We start from the raw sequence: 20853 nt of genomic DNA on the forward strand, positions 1-20853 counted from the left end.
AGAGTGTATTTTCTAATAAAATTCAAACTGTTGAGCTAATTGATGGAAATTTTTGTTTGAGCGTCGGTGATGAAAAAGAATTCTGTCAAATGTCTTTTTGAATATCAAAATCATTTCATTACTTCCAAAGATATTGTTGATATAAAATAAAAAAAAAAAAACAAAGATTTACTTCATCTTTTTATGTTTGTTATTGTTTATTACTGGAATTTTCGCAATTGAAGATGCGACATCACTATTTTCGAGCTAAAGAGCTTGAAAATATCGAGAAGTTTTAAGGCTGGCCCACAGGGTCAATCGTTTTCCAGATTTTTTTTTTACCATACATTTGGTAATAAACAATGACAGTGATGGATTTATAATAATAATAATTGTCATTATTATTTGATATTGATATACATTAAATGTATTTAATTACTTATCAAGATTTGATTTCTGCGTGTTCACTTAATTTTTTACAAAGGACTTGATAGTTGAGAGATGTAATACTTGGTACTTGAGAGAGAGAGAGAGAGAGAGAGAGAGAGAGAGAGAGAGAGAGAGAGAGAGAGAGGAGGGTGCACAGGTATATTATACAATGAAAAATATAACTGCTCTGTAGTTTCATATTACCGAAGTTCTTATTGTAACCAACATCACTTTGATATATTTTACGGCGCTACATACTGTATCCCAACCCTCATGCTTATAGTTTTTCGAAAGACTCTACTTTGTGAGAATATGTATATCCCGCTTTTTTTTTCCATTCTATGAATGATAACTGACACCGTAGGATATTGATACGTTGAGTAAGGTGTAATCGAGTTTTCATACTGACAGTAAGATTTTGTAATTAGATACATATATGTCGCTAGTATTTTTTTTTTTATATAGATCTCACACTTTACACTCATATATTATTTAAGTTAATATGGTGATGAAGTATTAACATATTAGTTGATTTATGCTTGGCAGGTTGCATTGAGAAGACAACAGGCACAAGAAGAAAGTGAAGCACGAGAACTCGGCTTACAATTGCAGTATAACAACGGTAATTGTTCAACTGGACCTATCTTATCCACAACTTCAGCATCTGCACCCACAAATGGAAGTCCGCCGCAGCCAACTCACGTTCCAAATTCAGCTGGTCTGGCTATTGCTGCTGCTGCAGCACAGATACAGACTCAATTACATCAAAAACCAGACTGTGGACTTCTCCAACGGATGAGAGTTCAAACTGATGACTATCGAGACGTGAAAACAGAATGCAGTTCTATAAGTTCATTATCAGGTAGTGTGACACATTGAGAATTTCTTTTATAGTAATATAATTTACGTTAAATTTGTGGATCTACCTTATGGTGCTATAATTCAACAAGAAAGCCAATCAACTATTCTTGATTGGAGTATTCTTAAGATGCAGGTGACTTTATATCATAAAGGGTAAGTGCGACTTGAGTTTGCACGCGAGCCTAAGGGCTTTATCGAGCTAAGAGTCTCGAGGGTTAAAGCGTGCTGCTATTAATGACGATGAAGATTAAAAAAAAGAAATAAAATAAAACTGTCAAAACTATCAACGTGCTCTTAGTCGAATGCTTAACTTATAAAAGTGCTAAGCTGTTATTTATGTCGTCTGGCTATTGTTAGAAGACTATTTAGCTATTTTTTCTGACGTTTTTAATAGAATTAAATTAACGATTAGCTTGTGGCTGGATTACTGTTGCCGCATGTTTATGTGATTGTATCTAACTCAGATTTCGTTAATTACGGTAAATATTTATTTTTGTTTACACATTTTTCTTGTACGAAAATCCAAATACTAAACAACGAACGAGAGGATTAATGCATTAGACTATAATCTAGAAATCTACGTTTTTATTTTATTTTTTTAAATTGTTATTAGCTCAAAGGATAAACGCTTACAAATTTTTTGTTTACTGTACAAGTACAATAACCATAGTATCGTTCGTCTACTTGAAGATGATAAAGAAAACGACTCGACTTGTCTTACTATTTTTGAATACAGGAAATGTTCAATGAAATTTACTTTTTGTCATAATACTGCTATTGTATTAACGAGTAATTAGCACAATGGAGATTAGAATAATTTAGCTCAAATAATATTTAAAAGCTCACACACTTCTAATCACCAAGCCTGTATCCCGTTTTAGGTAGATTTTTCTGAAATCTAACTATTGTATTTGTCCTCACGGTCGATTTTTCAAGAATTTGGTCATAATCGATCATAATTGGTTGAGTAGGGTTAAAAAATACCACTTGTTAAGAAATCAATATATGTCTATATATATATTAGGGTACTTCGTTTGAGATGACTATTTTTTTTTCCAAGTCTCAAATCAAAATATCATTCTCTGCATTGAAAAAAAATTTTTTACCAAAGATGAGCTCTTAATTTTAATTTTAAGTACTTGCTACATGAATTTGAAATTTTCTTACTTAATTAACACGCAAATTTTTTTTTTTTTTTTTTTTTATTATCTATAACTTCACGGCTTTTCAAGATATTTAATCGGCCATTGGTGGAAATCAAAGATGGATCTTTCCTCTTTAAAAGTCCTTGTAGCTAATTTATGTTTTTTTACCGGCTTCATCGGTAAAAAATCTTAAAGCCAATTTTTTCTCGAATTTAATGTTTTTAACTTGCTAAGAAAATTGGAAATTTCTGAAAATTCGGGAAGTTATTGGTTTCGGTCCGATTTTCGAAAACCGAATTTCTATCAGATTTTAACGTTTTGAGGTTCTAGGGAGCTATCCTGATTAATTTCACGATGATGTCCGAGTGTATGTATGTGTGTACGTATATACGTGGGTATGTATGTAAATATTTGTAACTCTTGAACGGATAAACCGATTATGATCGTTAAGGTGTCATTCGACAGGGCTTTTTAATATCTAGAAGCCGTGAAAAATTGAGCTTGATCGGTCAAGTGCGTTCGAAGATATTCCAAAAATAAAATTTTTTCTAAAATGGTTCTTTTTAGATACCTTTTAATGTGCTCGATGGATTGATTCCAAAATCTAATCAGCTCTAAAACTTTATAAGCCATGTCGAATGCCATCTTAACCATCAAAATCGGTCAATTTGTTTGAGAGATATCGTTGGAGACAAAAAGGTTAAAAGCGTTATTTTTTAAAAACAATGGCATACAAAAGTATTTTCGAAGAGCTCAAAAATTTATTCACAACAATGTTTTCGAACTCAAGGAGCTCGAAAACAGTGGGAAATTTCGGGGCTGGCCCGCAGGGTCAACTGATAGACTGGTTTGTTTTTTATTTTACTCGCAAAACATTAACTTTACGACAGAACTGTACAGGACTTTTTTTGTAGGAAATTTAATTTTGTACAAAAGAAGTGATGTAAGCCATTATCGTAGAGCGAGTGAATTTCGAGATAAATTCAATTAAGCATCTCAAAATTTGAAAAATCGCTCTTTTATTCACGATTTTACTACTGTTTAATGAAATCATTGCTGAAAACATATATAATGGATGAGAATAAAATATAAAAATACATATGTCACATTCATATGTATTAAGTATAAAAAGTATGAAACAATTATTTTTTTACTGAGAGAAATAGTAATTAAAAAATCTTCCGATAGTCGAACAAAGGCATTTGGGTTAAGTTGAGAAAAGACAAAGGAAGTATAATAGGAGACAGTTTCATATTACATTACATATTTTAAATGATATATTAACCAGGATATATTATATATTTTTCCGGCCATAATTTTATAAAAAAATACTAAAATCTTGGATAAAATTAAAATTTACGCGTTAATTGAATGGAAAAATTTCAAATTCATTTAGTGAGTACTTAAAATTAAAATTACGAGTTCATCTTTGGTGAGAATTTTTTTTTCAATGTATGCGATGGTATTTTGACATGGGACTTGTAAAAAAAAATAGTCATCTGAAACGAAGTACCCTAATATATATATATGTATATATTAGGGTGCATCATATCGAAGCAACCTTTTTTTTAATTGCATGTGGAAAAAAAATAAATCAATAAAAAAAAAATTTTTCGCGCAAGAAAAAAAATTCTATTTCTATTACAGACCTAGCTCATTGAAAAAATCGATTTTCCCATTTTTAACTCTTTGACATATCAATTGATCGAATAGACTAATACATATTTTTGTAGGAAATCGAACGCTCTACAAAAAAGGTTTCCTATCATTTTTTTTTAAATTCATCTGTTCAAAAGTTATTAGAGCTCGAAGTAAAATTGGAGATCTTTTTGCTTTTCTGGCAAAACTATCAAACTTATCACAAAATGTTAAAAAGTTTTTTTTTGTTGACAATTTTATTTTCTACAAATTATTATGAGTCAAGTTTTTTCGAATTCCGCATTGTTTTCTGGTTATTCCCATTTTAATGTCAAGCTCTTGGAATCGATCAGAACCACTTTTTTAACAGCTTGACATTAAAATGAAAATAACTAAAAAACAATGCGGAATTTAAAAAAACTTCACGAAAAATACGTTGTAGAATATAAAATTGTCAGCAAAAAAGACCCTATAACACTTTGTAATAAGTCTGATAGTTTCACTAGAAAAGTAAAAAGATCTCCAACTTAACTTCGAGCTTTAATAGCTTTTGAACATATGGATTTATCAAAAAATGATAGGAGATCTTTTTTGTAGAGCGTTCAATTTCCTACAAAAACATGTACTAGTTTATTCGATCCATTGATTTTTTAATGAGTTAAAAATACTTGAAGCTAAAAAAAAAAAATTTTTCCCGTGTTATTTAAATGGGAAAATCGAATTTTTCATTGAGCTAGGTCTGTAATCGACAGAGAATCTTGTTTCTTGCACAAAAGTTTTTTTTTTGTTGAACTATGATTTTTTCCACATGCACTTAAAAAAAAAATGTTGCACCGAAATGACGCACCCTAATATATATATATATATATATATATATATATATATATATATATATATATATATATATATATATATATATATATATATATATATATATATATATATATATATAACACATACATTTAAAACGAACATTTTTTTTTGCGGACACAAGAAAATATTGTTATTTATGTTGAGAGAAAAATTCCCCGAAAATTTCAGCTCTTAATTATAATTTTAAGTACTTTCTCTCGAACATCAAAGCTTTCCTATTTAAAAAGCATGTAAATCGAATAACTTTTCTTTTAAATTACTATAATTTAGCCTGGCTTAGAGCTATCGTTTTGAAACTAGTTCCTATTTGTACAGTAGTTGTTGCTTTTTAAAAATGTACAAAACGGTTTTGGTCTAACTCGATACATGTCGATTGTATCAGCTCCGAAAGTCAATTTTTCACTTTTTTCATTTATTTTTGCTAATAGTGAAGAAACGACTCATCTTACAAAAAATATATATATGTTTAATCTTTTAGGAAATTTTTTCCTCTAGAAAATTGCTCATGACACTTATATTGCTTAAGTGCACAGTTCATGAGATACATACATTTTAACATTTTAGAGTAAAAAAATAATAAGGATACTATGGTACGAATCTTTTTTACTGTATTGTAACCATTACCATAATATTATGGTAACCATTACCATAATATTATGGTAACCATTATCATAGTTACATGGTAACGATTACCATGATTCCATAGGAACTATTCCGATACCATATGGGAATTATACTCATAATTATAAGAATGATTACCATAATATATATGGGTGCCGTACCTATACTCAAAATTTGAAAAAAACCGGTTACCATGCAGCATGGGAACCATTCCCATAATATATTGTAACTATTACCATAATTGTTTCTCCGTGTAGCACGGAGTTTTAAATTATTTTACGTTACAATATATATGATATAATACACATACACGCACACGCGCGCATCCACGCACACACATATATTCATATATATTGTAACATGATGATAAATTCGACATCGACTCGTGGTTTGAATTTATTCGAAATGATTAATAGTCACCGGATGAGCAAATTCTAGTGACACCTAGAAAAAAAAATTTCGACTTCGACTGAGCAATCGATCCAACTCATGAATTGAAACGAGAGATCCGGGAGAGACCGAACGGCCACGTTTTTTTGATTTCAACAATTCCGACTTACGTAAAGAACAATTCCGATTCCGATATAGAACAATACGAGTTACGCCTTTGATGAACAATTCGAGTTGAACAACGACTGATTATTGCGTGAATAATCATTCGATTATTTTTGTGAACAAATAACCACCTTCGTGAACAAGTGAACAAGCCGAACCCTCGGCACGAGAACTGAGCAAGTGTAAGATCGACTGAATTTGTTTAATAATCAAGTGATACGCGTTTTGTATAAATAATTAATTCAATAATTAATTACGTGTCATAATTATAGGATAGTGCAATTCAATGCGTTACCGAAATAAAGTATTATTTTAATTTTATTTTATTTCATCGAGCAATTCTGAGAATTACGGATTGCCCGTGTCTCCTTCGTTGCGGCAGTAAAATCTTGCCGTGTACAATACTCTGACGTCACTCGTTAAGTATTCCGTTAATACGCACGTCATGTGCATGTGTGAAAAATAGAATAAGTTGTCACGTAGCGATTCAAACGTGAATCGCTGCGCGCGCTTTTCCATCTCACCGTGAATTTAACAACACCTCCTAGCTCAAATCAGGCACATTTATTTATTAAAATTTATTATTGTTCAAATATTTATATTATTTTAATAGATTATTTAAGTATGATTAAATTATGGATTTACTGATATTATTGTTTATTATGTTTATATATATGTTTTGATAATTATTTTGAATTTATGTACTCAATCGATATTTTCATTTCAGTTAGTAGCACACGTGCGCGTATGTTGTAAATAAAAATATCGACCGAAGGGAGAGTAAGTCGATATAGTGGGGATAAAAATCGATATTTTTATCCAGCCACGTGGTGCACTAAATTAATTATTATTTTATTATTTGAAAGAGATAGTACCGATTATGTTTATGTTTATTGATAGGAAATATTATTTAATTTATTACTATGATATAACTCAGGTCGTGTGACAATTTTAAATATTTTATTGTAATTTATAATTTCGGGTCCGAGGTCATGAGAGGGGATAACACGTGAGTGATTACCCTCCCTCGGAAAAATCAAGGAAAGATATAGTCAGAGAGGACCGGGATTTTGTGAAGGTAGGACGTGTTGTTGTCCGTGATTATTTTTGAGAAAATTGTTCTGGCCCAGTTGCCGTAATTTTGTAAAATTAAATAGTTAAAGTTTATTTAATTTCGATAATTGATATTCTGTTATATGAAGTAAAAATATAGTTCATGTGATATTTATTATCCAAAAGCTCCAGAAGTTAATTGTTATCAACGCCGGTAAGTCAGTTGTATCTTCATTTGTTGCATCGGCTATCGCTGGTCCTGCAGTAGAGTTGATCGCGGTATTTGCTTGATAAATAATTGACACTGAGTTACATTGTTATAATAAGTTGAATTCGTTTGGCGTACGTTCCATGTACGTAGACGCGTCGAGCAAATTCCTTAAAGGATTAGACAAAGATAGCAAGTGTAGCTCTTTGTCTTACACTATTATTTCATATATTGTTTTAAAAGTATAGTTGAGTGTTTAATATTATTTCTCTGGGTAAAATTTATTTTTTGGTATGCAACCCAGTGTTGCCACATATATTGAGTACCCGTGTCTTTCTCTCCCCAGAGTAAATAATTTAAAATAAGAAAAGATTATTATTAATTTATTCGTTTACAATTTACATGTTATATTGAGTTTGAATATTTGTAACTCGTGTTTAGATTTCCCAGTGAATGATTTAATAATATTATTTGAATTGAATTGATTATTATTGTAACCATTTGTTGAGTTTATTTAAATATATTTTGAATTGAATAATTTAGTAAAAGGAACCCAGTGATAGCCAATATTTATTTGTTTGTTTTCTGGATATATTTAGTAGTAATTATTCCTTATTATTATTTTTTATTCATTATATATTTGTTTGATTGTCATTCCGCTTGGTGCATACATTCTCGCTCAAGATTTTGCCCCGTGATCTCTCCCCTGATCGTTATTAGTTTTGTCCGTTTTGTAAAAACGGATTGGCGCCCTTGTGCACTAACCCAGCCTGAGGAGCTGGTCCAGGCACATCTTTAGTTTATTTATAATTATTTATTATTTTTAGTAATAATTATTATTGTTATTTATAATTTTTTTAATACTCTTGGGTGACCACATACGACTCCGGGTTTATTTCACGTCTCCGTTGTGAAAAGAAAAACGGTTTACGTTATAAAGTTTATTTTATTTCGTCAACCGATAGTTTTTTTTGGTTTGAGTACGAACTGATTTTGTGTTTCGATCAACTAAGACTTTTACGAACAATTTTTTGTGTATATCGAGTCGCACGCCGAAATCGGCAAATTATATTTTGTTTTGTAACCGATAATTTTGATTTGTGAAACTGAGTAATTATTTTGTTTGTTCAATATACGACTAATTATTTTTGTTAATTCTGATCAATCATTTATTGTAATCTTAAGTGCCTGACCTTTCCCCGATCCGCCACCCTGAGCCGATTTATTTTGATAATTGTTTATTTGGTGATTATTGAATCACCTGGCGCTCAACATTTAAATTTCTGAACAAGGTTTCCAAAATCGTAAGTGTATTCGGACTTCACTCCGGTAGATCCCCGGTGGTGAAAAACCCGTTACGATAAATTAGAGGTGCTTCGTTTAAAACGACTATTTTTAACTTCTTGCTAAGAAAATTGGAAACCCGGGTAAAAAGAACTATACATTATTCAATATGATTCTATATAATTATGTATGATTTATATAGAATCATATATTATTCATATAAAATGATATACACAGAAAAAAAGGATTACTCGAATTAAGGAATTTAGGTTCTTTTCAAATTTTTTCTTGAATCAAGTTCACATTTTGTTTTTGATGAAAACAATAAAAAAATTTGGATTTAGAAGCTAATTTCTTTATTGAATAAATAACTGTCTCGATTCAAGAATTAAATTATTCAGCTTGAGAAACTTTTGTATTTATTGAGAAACATTTAGACTTATCTCAAGTATTTTTTTTTTTTTGGCTTAAAATAATTTAGTTTTCGACTCAAGTATTTTTGGTCTTAGTTTAAAAAAATTTAACTTTTGACTTAAGTATTTTTTTCTCTTGGTTTAAAGTAATTTGAGTCTCAGCCCAAGTATTTTTTTTCTTGGTTTTTGGAGAAATAATTTTTTTTTGTTAAAAAAATGTTTATTTTCTACGACTTATTTAACCCTCTGGAGGGTTGAATGTTATTTTTTCAACCTTCGGTAAAGTAGAAATTTTAATTTTTTTGACATATGGTGGGACTCGAACTGCCAAACTTTCTATTGAGAGAAGCTCAAGTCATGTGCTTTAGACCACTTGGCCACCACGCACATTTAGAAGTGAAAATTTATTCTTTTACTTAAAGCTATTCAGTACGATATATACTCAAGACTAAGCTAAAATGGAATTCTTTTATTGACTACTAAAAGTTTAAAAGAGTTCAATATTTATAATGAAACAAATTTTGCCTTCATTTGTAAATCATCAAGGTTTCTTAATTTAAGAATATTTTATTTTAAATAATAATAACTAATAAATATTTATTATTAAAATTTTAATTCAAATGATGTTCTACTTTATTTTTTGTAATAGTTTTAAATTCAATTAATGCGGTTTTGAAAAAAAAATTTATTTAATTCTTATATTTATTGATTTATTTATTTTTTTTTTTTTTCATAATTCTAAAGAATTTTACCTTTTTAAGCTCTTATAAAATTAATTGAATTCGAAAAAAATAGGCAAAGTTTCCTTCAAAAATTTCTAAAATAGCAGAATTTATAATAAATAAAATACATATGTGCCCAAATATTAGCTAAACTTAAAAATAATTATAACAACATTTATGAAATAATTATTATTATTTTTCTTTTTAATTTTCATCTCCTTAACCTTCCAACGAGGACAAAATTTCCATTTCTTATGTAGGAGTGACAAAGATAGAGATAGAGTAGTGAGGAAGGAGTGGGAGAACCTCTGCGTGAATCCAAGAGAAAACTTACTTGGCTTAAGCCCGCAGTACTCTTGGTTCGAGATTTGTATTTTAGTTCAAGTTATCACTTTTTATTGATTCAAAACATCGCATTACTTTATTTAATATTGTAACTTTCTTGTACTGAACATTTATATTTTTTGTTTAAAGTAATAAATATATTACAGTAAGGAACAATGTTTATCAAATCAAGAAATTTAAATTATTCAACTAAATAACTCAACTGTTAAATCAATCTTTGAAAATTTATTGAGTCAAAAATATTTTTTCTTTTTTCAAGATTTAAAATCCAAGGAATTTTTTTACTTCCCTCAAGAAAATCTCGATTTCCATTCTATGTCCTGAAAAGTTTCTTGGCTAAAGAAAAATTACTTTGAGCCAAATAATTTTTTTTCTGTGTATAATTATGCATAACACCGAGAAAAGTCACAGATAATTAGATATAATCTTACATAATTATGTATGATTTTATATGTTTGCCTATAATTATATATAATGCCACGAAAAAATCACATATGGTTAAATATAATATAACATAATTATATATAGTTATATATAATTAACAAGCAATCTCCAAATTCTATAATAGGTACATGTGTTTTACTATAACTTGAATTTTTATATAACTCGTAATTTTACTATGTTCTGATTTCAATTGTTCGATTAAAAATACAATTCATTTTCACTTTTAACGAAAAACTTTCATTAAAAAAATATCCCTCATACTAAGAAATAAAAACACTTTAAGCAATTAAAAATTTTTCAATTCAAACATAAAAATATGTCGATTTGAAAAAACAAAATTTTGACTTAAGATCAAAATATACAGATAATTACTTGGTGCAAAATAATTTTGATTTTCCAGATTTTTCTGGATTCGAGTTAAATGTTTTTTCTATGTAGTTATAGTTCACAAATACATCAGATAATTGTAAAATGTATTTGTGATCAATACTAGAAGTTGGAATTTTTTAACTTCCCGCTAAGAAAATCGACGATTTTCAAAAATTTCGGGAAGTTATTGTTTTTACCCCGATTTTCGAAAATCGATTTTTCATCAGATGTCGACGTTTTGAGGTCCTAGGAAGCCATTCTGACTATTTTCAGAATGATGTCCGAGTGTGTGTATGTAAACTCTTTGTAACTTTTGAACTAATAAATCGATTTGGATGATTGAGGTGGCAATCGAAAGAGCTTGTTGGCCATCAACTTTTCTGAAAATTTCACATTATTTGATCGAATAGACTCGAAAATATTTGCGAATTACGAAAAGAAAAAAAATTTTTTTTTTAGTTTTTTATTGATTTCTCAAAAGCGACTTATACGATCGACTTCAAAATCTAATCAGCTTTAGTACTCAATAAAACGCGTCGATTGCCACCTCAAACATCAAAATCGGATAATTCGTTCGAGAGTTATCGCGGGAGAAAGAAATGGTGAAAAACGGTTTTTTCTAAATATTTTCGAAACGACTGACGCGATCGATTTCAAATTTAAATCAGCTCTAGAATTCAATAAAACGCGCCGATTGCCACGTCAACTATCAAAATCGATTGATTAGTTCAAAAGATATCGGCGTTGAAAAGTTAAAAAAATAACATTTTATTTTTTACAATTTATTTAATACATTGAATATGAATTTAATTATATGTAGTTTTATATAATTTTATAGGGATATTTTCCAATTATGATTATACATAATTATATTTATTTTTTTTTACCCGGGTAATTTTCGAAAAAAAAGGGGGTTATTAGTTTCGGTCTGATTTTTGAAAATCGAAATTCCAACAAATCTTGACGTTTTCAGGTTTTTGGAAGATGTTCTGACCAATTTTAAGATGATGCCCGAGTGTATGTATGTGTAGATGTACGTACGTATGTAAATATCTGTAACTTTTGAACGGATGAACCGATTTTGATTTCCGAGGTGGCATTCGACGTGGCTTGTTAATTTCTACTAGCTGTGGAAAATTGAGCTTGATCGGTACGGCGCGTTCGCAGATATTCCAAAAATAAATTTTTTTTAAAAATGTTTTTTTGGATAACTTCTAATATCCTTGATGGATTAATTCCATAATCTAGTCAGCTCTAAACCTTGATAAGCGTTGTCGAATACTATTTCAACTATCAAAATTTGTTTATTTGTTCAAGAGGAACTGTTGTCGAAAGATTTAAAAAAAATTTTTTTTTTGTTTTTTTAAAATTTTTCAAAAATGACCTAATTAATCAATTTCAAAATGTAATAACCTTTGGAGATCAATAAAACGGCACGATTGTAGCCTTAACCATCTTAATCGCTTAATTCGTTCAAGAAATATCTTCAGAGAAAGGAATGGTAAAAAAAGTTTTTTCGCGAATATCTTTAAAATGACTGCACTAATCATTTTCAAAATTTAATTAGCTCAAAAATTCAATAAAACACGCTGATTGCTACATTAAAGACTAAAATCCTTCTATTAGCATAAAAGATATCGACGACGAAGCGTTGAAAAAATAAAATTTTATGTCATTTTGCCCGGATAAATCATGATGCAATGTACTATGTGTTTGAGTTTGAAAAGCTCATAAGAGAACAATAACACTCGAGAGTATTTTCGAGCTCGAAAATGTACTGGGAACCTTAGAATGGGCCTGGCTTAGATATTAGTCATCTGGTGGCCAAAAAATAAACTACTCAAAGTAGGCAGCTCTATAAGTTTACTATATCAAATCGACTGGCTTATTTATGTTTTGATAATTAATTTAAATTATCATAAGTGTTAAACATTATTACAGTAAATAATACGTGTTCCAATTCAAGACATTTTTCAATCTGTTAGAGGAACACCTCAAAGTGAAAATTTTACCGACGATGAAAATATAATAAATCACGGATACTTGTTGAACTTTGGTAAGGTTAGTCCTTACTAGTCGTGTGCTGCACAAGAACCAGTCGGGTTTCAATTTTTCCGTGTACCAGCAAGCATCAACACGGTCAAATTTTTCTTCCTGATCCATATTACTTTTTAAAGTAACCACGTTTGCAATTATTCGAGGAGCATGGAAAAATGTACACTGTCCTTTTCAGAAGCACAAATTTTACAACCATATAAACAATACCCGGGAAAAAATTTTTTCATGAAATTTCATAAAATTTCATGAAAATTCATAAAGTTTTATAAAATTTTATGCTGAAAATGGCCTGACAATATTTCATGAAATTCTACAGTCACCATTAATTTTTCGAAAAAAATATTAGATTTTGAAAAAAAAAAAAAATGGAATTAAATCTTACACATTGATCTAATGGATGAAGGCATCACTGAGACAAACTAGTTATATTTTTTATTGACGAAAAAATCCTGGTGACTGTTGTGTTCGAACCTACGTTCTTTCGATTCGAAGTCCTTGTTACTATCCACTGCGCCAAGCCACGTATGTGATAGCGAATGGATAGATAACATATTTTTCGAGATATGGAGTTTTAAACTTCCTTACGAAATTTAATATTATTTTATGAAATTTTATATAATTTTGGAGGAACTCATAATTTTATAATGAGGTATATAACATGTCGCGTTACAGATGCCATAAGGGCGTATACATTTTTTTTTTTTTTTTTTTTTTAGGAATTGACGTAATTATATTTTATTCAAGTATAGCATAGACAAAAAAATTTTTATACGCTTTTATGGCTCCCGGTGTTGGTACCGGGAGCCATGAGGACGTATAAATAAGATTATTTGTCGGGAATCGACGTCTTCACAAAATTAGATAAAATATCATAAAAATTTTATATATTTACTACCAAGATCCGGAGGAGTATTGTAAAAATTTTTTTTTAATTTCCAAATTTTCTTGAAATTATGTAGTTTTATTGAACTAGGTCATACCTATGAAATTGTAAAAATATTTTTAAAAATTAATTAGAAACCGAGAGATAATTTCTATAAAATTTTACATAATTTAATGAAATTTCGGGAAATTTTGTAATATTTAGTGTAAAGCCAAAACTTCAATTATGTAAAATTACACGAAGTTTTATAGAATTTTGTAATATTTCATAAGACTTCATATAATTTCATAAAATTTTATAAAAATATATAAAATTTTATACCAGTAAGCCCTTGAAATCTTCATAACAATTACGTAAAATTTTATAAATTTTAATGAAGTTTTACAAAATTTTATGAAATTTCATAGCATTATCTCATGGTTTCTGATAAAATTTCATAAGTTTTTTTCGAATTTTATAAACTTTTATAAAATTTTGTAAAACTTTGTAAAATTTCACAAAAATATATAAAATTTCGTACCAATAACTTCTTGGGATCTTAATAACAATTATAAAAACTTTATACATTTTTATAAAATTAAATATAATTGCATATAATTTTATGAAACTTTATAAAACTACTTAAAATTTCATGAAAAAATTTTTTTCCGGGCTTGGAATCTTCATAGCAATTATGTAAAATTTTATGTAATTTTATAAAACCTTATGAAGTTTTATAAAAATTTATGAAATAATGCTGAACTTGTGAAATTAAACAAAAACAAAATTTTAGCCTTTCACGAAATTTCACAAAATTTTATGAAATTTCACAACATATTACAAAATTTTCTGAAATGTAAAATTTTATGAAGTTTCATGAAAAATTTTTTTCCCAGGTATATGTTACTTTTACTTGTTTTTAATGGAAATTCCATGTTTATAAATTGGAAATTTATTTTTTTAAGTTAACGAAAACAATTTTTTAATTTATAGAAGCACAATAATTTTAGAGTCAATTAAGTATTTATTATTTGTATTAGCTAATAAACGTATAGACACATGTTAATATTCATGATTTAGCCTAAGCTAAGGTTTCCAATTCGCAACAATGTTTTCAAGCTCAAGGAGCGATATCGTCGTCGAAAAAAATGTTAATAAACGGATTTTCACGAATATCTAAAACAACTAAACCAAACGTTTTCAAAATTTAATCAGCTCTATAACTCAATTAAATGCAACTATTGCCACATTGAACATAAAAATCAGTTAATTAGTTTAAAAGATATCGACGGCGAAAAGCTTAAAAAATAAAATTTTATGTTATTTCTCTCGGTTAAATAATAATATTATGTTTTCTCAGTACAGTCAAGAAACTTATTAATATGATGAGTTCATTAATAAATTTGTAGCATAGGCTATTATATGTTATGAAATATTTGAAAAAGATATAAAACAGTTATTTTAAGTAGTTTTCATGGATTATCCCTGCTTAAAACATCCGATAGATTCTTATAGCTGTGTGTATAAGGCCCTATACAATTAACGCATATCTCATAGAAATCATTCATTCTTATAAATTCTCTACGGGAATTTATGGGAATCTATCGGATTATATGAGATTTTCTAAACAGGGATACCTTTTAAATAAATGAATATGTATAAAAAAAAAAATTCGTGAAGCACTAAAAAAGGTTAATCGACACGAAAATCCTGACCATGACTTTTGGACTAATTATATAAGGAATTACTAATTATTCAGTAATTAAGAATGACGAAAATCGTTTTTTTTTTTTTAATTTTTCGTTGAAGAATTTTCATGAACAAACAATTTGATGTAAATACAGCTAGTGGTATTCTACAGGGCTATTTGAGCACAGTGAATTAGATTTTAGATAACAAGCTGTTTAATTTATACGTTATGTAAAAAATCATTTTTCTCAACTCTTGATTTTTGCAGTAAACACAGAATTTACTTGGCCTATCAAGCTTTAATAAAATCATTACAAAGAATTAATTTTAATTTTATAATTGTGTTATTGTTTTTTAAATAGTCGTCTCATATACATCCATTTTCAAGATACACTACACAATCTAAAGATACCAAACTGGAAGAATGAGAGGAAGATAACTGAAGAAGTTCAGTAGTAATTGAATTTCTCGGGCCAGTGCCACTTGAACCGCAGGGGAAGAGATGGCTGGTTGATTTTAGTACTTGGTTGAATTTAAATGTTATATAAAGGTAGATAGAAAATACACACACATATATATATATATATATATATATATATATATATATGTTTTTCGTAGACTCGCAACGTATGTTCGGAGCTGAACGATTTCTCATCTCTATTAGATAGATATTTAAATAGAAAATAACTTAATTTTAATCTTACAGCTATGCTGATGGTGACGATCGTACATACATGTACATATATAAACAAGAAAGACAGACTAAGAATGCTCTTAAAACTATAAATAAAAAACTAAGGTCAGCCAAACAAAGTTTGCTCTTTTCTTAAGATTTTGTAGATTGATGTACCAGCACTATTTTCCATGTTGTTTTGTCATGTAGAAGTTGGTGTTAAGGATACGGATGATGAACTACAAAACGAGACAGAGATATTTTCTCGTTTAACTATGAAGATCTTCCTGATATTACTTTGCTGCTGCGCCCACCGGGCATTGTACTACTACTACTATATTTCGTTATGCCTAGAGAAAAAACAATAATACGAACTTGCGACTGAGCAACCCAGAAACTTCGTCCTATCATAAATCTGTTCGAGACGTCAGGAAATTATTTCTTCCATATTTGTTATAAAGATACTGGTTTTCATGGAAGTTTAATTGTTTTATCTTTCTAAATCTTGAATTCGAACTTAATTTATGTATATTCACGTAAATATTAAGGCTATTCAAAGAATCCAATCAATTTTTGCTTGTTTAGCAATCGGAAAAAATAATTATAATTAACTGAATAATAGTCGTCTCTAATTAAAAATTTTGAATTCATTTTCAAACAGTCATACAAGTCAGTGTTTGGTACTTTTCCATTATCAAACAAATATGAAAACATTAAGCTCTTTCAATTGAAATTGTTCTTCTTTTAATAAGTAGAGGATTTTTTCTTTTGCATGTAATGAATAACAATAAAACTCCTTACTGTTTGCGTTAATTCATAAGTAGTCTACACTATGATCTCGGTAGACGTATACATAACGTGTATGCGCGAATCATTTAGCTATATAAAAATTGAAAAGTATACACCATAATACGAGGTTATTTTTAAAAATCGATAGAAAAGCAGTTCATGTAAAAGATTTCATTAACATTAAAAATTCATTGTGAATTTTGATATATTCACATATATTGATTCAGATGTAGATCTATTGATTCAAATATTATTCAGCGTTGAAGACTAAATAACTGCGTCAAATGTCGACTCAAATTTCAAAATCGGTTAATGAATTCGTAAGATATCGGCGACGAAAAATTGAAAAATAACAATCCACTTTTTTTCCCCTAATAACGCAGTAGAGCCATGTTGGGCAAGTGAGTGCAGTGGGTAAGTGTGCGCAAACTCATGCGTTTCAGCCCGAAATAAATGGGTTTGCGCACACTTATCCACAGCGCACAATTGCCCCACATGACTATGTGATTCATCATATGTTTTTAAAGTTACACCGGCCCTTTCCTTTTATGCTGTATGATGATCGCTAGATAAATTATTGCAATGATTTCATTATCTTAAATAATCTCATCATCAAAAATTAAAATAAAATTATGGAATCTGAAATTTTTCCTCAAATTTATCACTCCCCAAAACCCGTATAAAACTTAATTCGTTAAAATAATATTTACACCATTGATTTTCTCATATTCTAATTAATATGCATTTAAAATTTTGAATTCGTAAGTCTGTTATTTAAAAATCAGACAAAGTTGCATTTTTGACGCCCTCACAAACCGCTCTAATAGTAGATCTTCTAAAAAAAATAAAATAGCGCTGTTAATTCCTTCGCATCGTAAATAATATTCGTTTTTAAGTTCAATTCTGTGGGTGTTTTGACTAAAGAATCTGAATACTTACAGTTTTTACGCCCCCACAAGCTCCACAAGAGTCGATTTTCTAAAAAAAGTTCACGCTATAGATTTCCTCGTATCGTAGGTAAGATACATTTTGAATGTTGATTCTGTGAGTCGTTTGGTCGGAAAACGTAAAAATTTGCATTTATTACACCCCCACAAACTCAGTGAGAGTCAATTTTATAGAAAAATCCACGTTATTTACTTTCTCGTATCGTAGGTAATATTCATTTAAAATTTCGAGTCTGTAGGTCTTTTGGCCGAAGAACGCGAAAATTTTCATTACTAACCCCTCCCCCCTCAGCCCCATCAGAATCGTTTTTTAAAAAGATAATTTACACCATCTAATTTCTCAGTTCGTAAGTAATGTTTATTTTTAATTTACAGTTTATAGAACTTTGATAAAAAAACTTAAAACTTAGCATTTACTACAACTCTGCGAACCCCTATAAGAGTCGATTTTATAATAAAGAATTACGTCTTTTGCTGTCTGGTATCGTAGGTAATATTCATTTAAAATTTCAAGCCTGTAGATCTTCTGGCCAAAAAAAGTAAACATTTGTATTTCTGATGTCCCAACACAATCCTAGCAAAGTCGGTTTATTTTTTTAGTTTTTTCTTTCAGTTGAATTTTTATTATTTAGAATTTTTTAAAAATATTCTGCGTTTTCCTTCATAGATATCGGATTTTTTTTGATCCTACTGTCATACAAGTGCTGCTGCCAGAATTGGCAGAGGAAAAAACGAACAAATAAAAAAAATAAATGGCAGCTGAATTTTTCGTGAATACCGGTCTTGTTTTTCATTAATTACAATGAAGACCTGTTGTTAGTAGCATTGGTTCTCCAAGTTATAATAAAGCAAAATTCCTACATAGTTTTCTTTTACCATATATGTTGTATTCAATATATAGTGTCAAAGATTCATTTTAATTCAGAGACCGCATTAAAGTAACCCCGTGGTCTAGAGGCTGAAAATTTCATGATTTAAAAAAAATTTTTTTTTTATATCTTAGTAAAAATCAAACCTTTTGAAATTTTAAGGGATTATTTTATTGTTATTCAAATATACAAAAAATCGTTATAGCTAAGAAAGAAAATCATTTTTAACATTTTTAAGATGGCGTTGAAGTTAGCTCTTTTAAAAATGGGACCCGGGCGGCGTAGGACAATTTAGCTCTTCTATGGGTCTAAAACAAAAAAATTTAATGGATTTTTAATCAGTATAAATATATCTATCGCAGGAACTAGAATAGAAAAAAAAATTTTTTTTGAAGAAGTGGCACTTTGCTGAAATTCGTAATCCAAAAATTGCATTTTTTTTCTTAACATTTTGCATGTAAAAAAATAGAAATATTTATCGCAAAAATTTTATTCTAGTTCCGGCGATAGCTGCTAGTGCATTGAATAACATATTTGAATTTGAAACCATTCGACCGAATAGTTTTTTTTCCCTACGCCAGGTAGAAAAAAGTAGTTTCGAGATAAACGTGTTTAAAGTTTTAGTCAAAGAAATTCTGAAAAAAACTAGATTTGAACATATACTTACGATTAATCAGCTATTCCAGTACCATATTTTGTTCTTGTGCATTTCTTCGGTTTTTCTTGTTTTTCATTATATGTTGACTTGTTTACCATTATTATAACTTAGGTATAGAATTATAACGTATACTTTGCTGAAATTTCGCAACGGAGAGGCGGAACAGCCTAATATAGCGTATGCGGTCGCCCACGCGTGATACTAAATAATAATAAACAATAATAAACGATATTAAATGATGATAAATATTGAGTTCCAATTAAAATAAAATAATAGATTTAAATAATTGTCAAAATATAAATAATAATTAAATGTTGTCGTGCCTGGACCAGTTCCTCAGGCTGGGTTAGTGCACGCAGGCGCCAGACCGTTTCTTCAAAACGGACAAAAATTATTCAGGAGGAAAACTTACGAGGAAAAGATCCGAGCAAGCAGCTTGCGGCAAAGTGGATAAACACTCGAGCGACACAATAAAAATTAAATAAATGATGTACAATTGTAGATAAATAATAAATAATTACATACAAATAACAAATAAGATCAGGAAAAATGAAATTAAGCAGTAGGAAATGATCCAGAGAAATAAATATTAAACTTTCCCCGACAGCTGTTGGTTTCCGAGTTTAATTTTTATAAACAATAGAAAAATAACAATAATTCACAATATTTAATTTTGTTAGATTATTAACAGCAATAATACCTGGTAATTACCAACCATATAATCGTAATATCACAATAAATTATATAAACTGAGTTGACAAAAATAAATATAATTTAACTTAATTAATAATCTTGATTTAATATTAAGTAAAAGAAATAATTATTTAATTTCCAAATTTTTAAAATAAGAATAATACATAATATAATCTTTGTTTATTTCCTTTTTAAAACTTATCTTTCAACACTTGTGAGAGAGAGAAAGATGCGGAATTTATCCTCACTTACACTCAAAATAACAAATTCCTCTGTATTAAACTAATTTATAATTTTAAAATAAAAATTTCAATAATAATTTTAGACCGCTGGGGTGAACAGATAAATCAAAAGTAAAAAAAAGTAAAGTTACTCAATTATTTTAAATAATAATAAATATAAATAATAATAAATATATATAATAATGCTTCATATTTTTTCTACAAATATTTCGAGTGAGAACAAAAAAAAAATAATTTTAAATACTTTGGGAATTTTCACCCAAGTGATGACGTCAGTACTTGCGGAATTTACTCAAGTACTGTATGCGCTCTATATATATATATATATATATATATATATATATATATATATATATATATATATATATATATATATATAGATATATATATATATATGTCTACCGGCAACGCTTAACTACGTTGTACTTGACTTA

The 20853-nt window shown here is 28.8% G+C and overlaps 1 protein-coding gene and 1 long non-coding RNA gene across 2 annotated transcripts in view; both read left to right on the forward strand.

Annotated features, from left to right (window-relative positions):
• The window catches only part of LOC103574595 (doublesex- and mab-3-related transcription factor A2), a 185536-nt gene that overhangs the window by 24803 nt on the left and 139880 nt on the right, over positions 1-20853 (forward strand). Inside the window, exon 2 of the mRNA XM_014443030.2 lies at positions 955-1270. Within this exon, the coding sequence (XP_014298516.2) occupies positions 955-1270 (316 nt within the window). The remainder of the gene's footprint in view (positions 1-954; positions 1271-20853) is intronic.
• On the forward strand, positions 7170-16330 carry LOC103574927 (uncharacterized). Its single transcript, XR_008403311.1, has 3 exons — positions 7170-7368; positions 15911-16098; positions 16255-16330. It is a non-coding gene; the product is annotated as an uncharacterized LOC103574927 (long non-coding RNA).

The sequence above is a fragment of the Microplitis demolitor genome, chromosome 2 (genome assembly GCF_026212275.2).
Source record: "Microplitis demolitor isolate Queensland-Clemson2020A chromosome 2, iyMicDemo2.1a, whole genome shotgun sequence".
Classification (NCBI taxonomy): Eukaryota; Metazoa; Arthropoda; class Insecta; order Hymenoptera; family Braconidae; genus Microplitis; species Microplitis demolitor.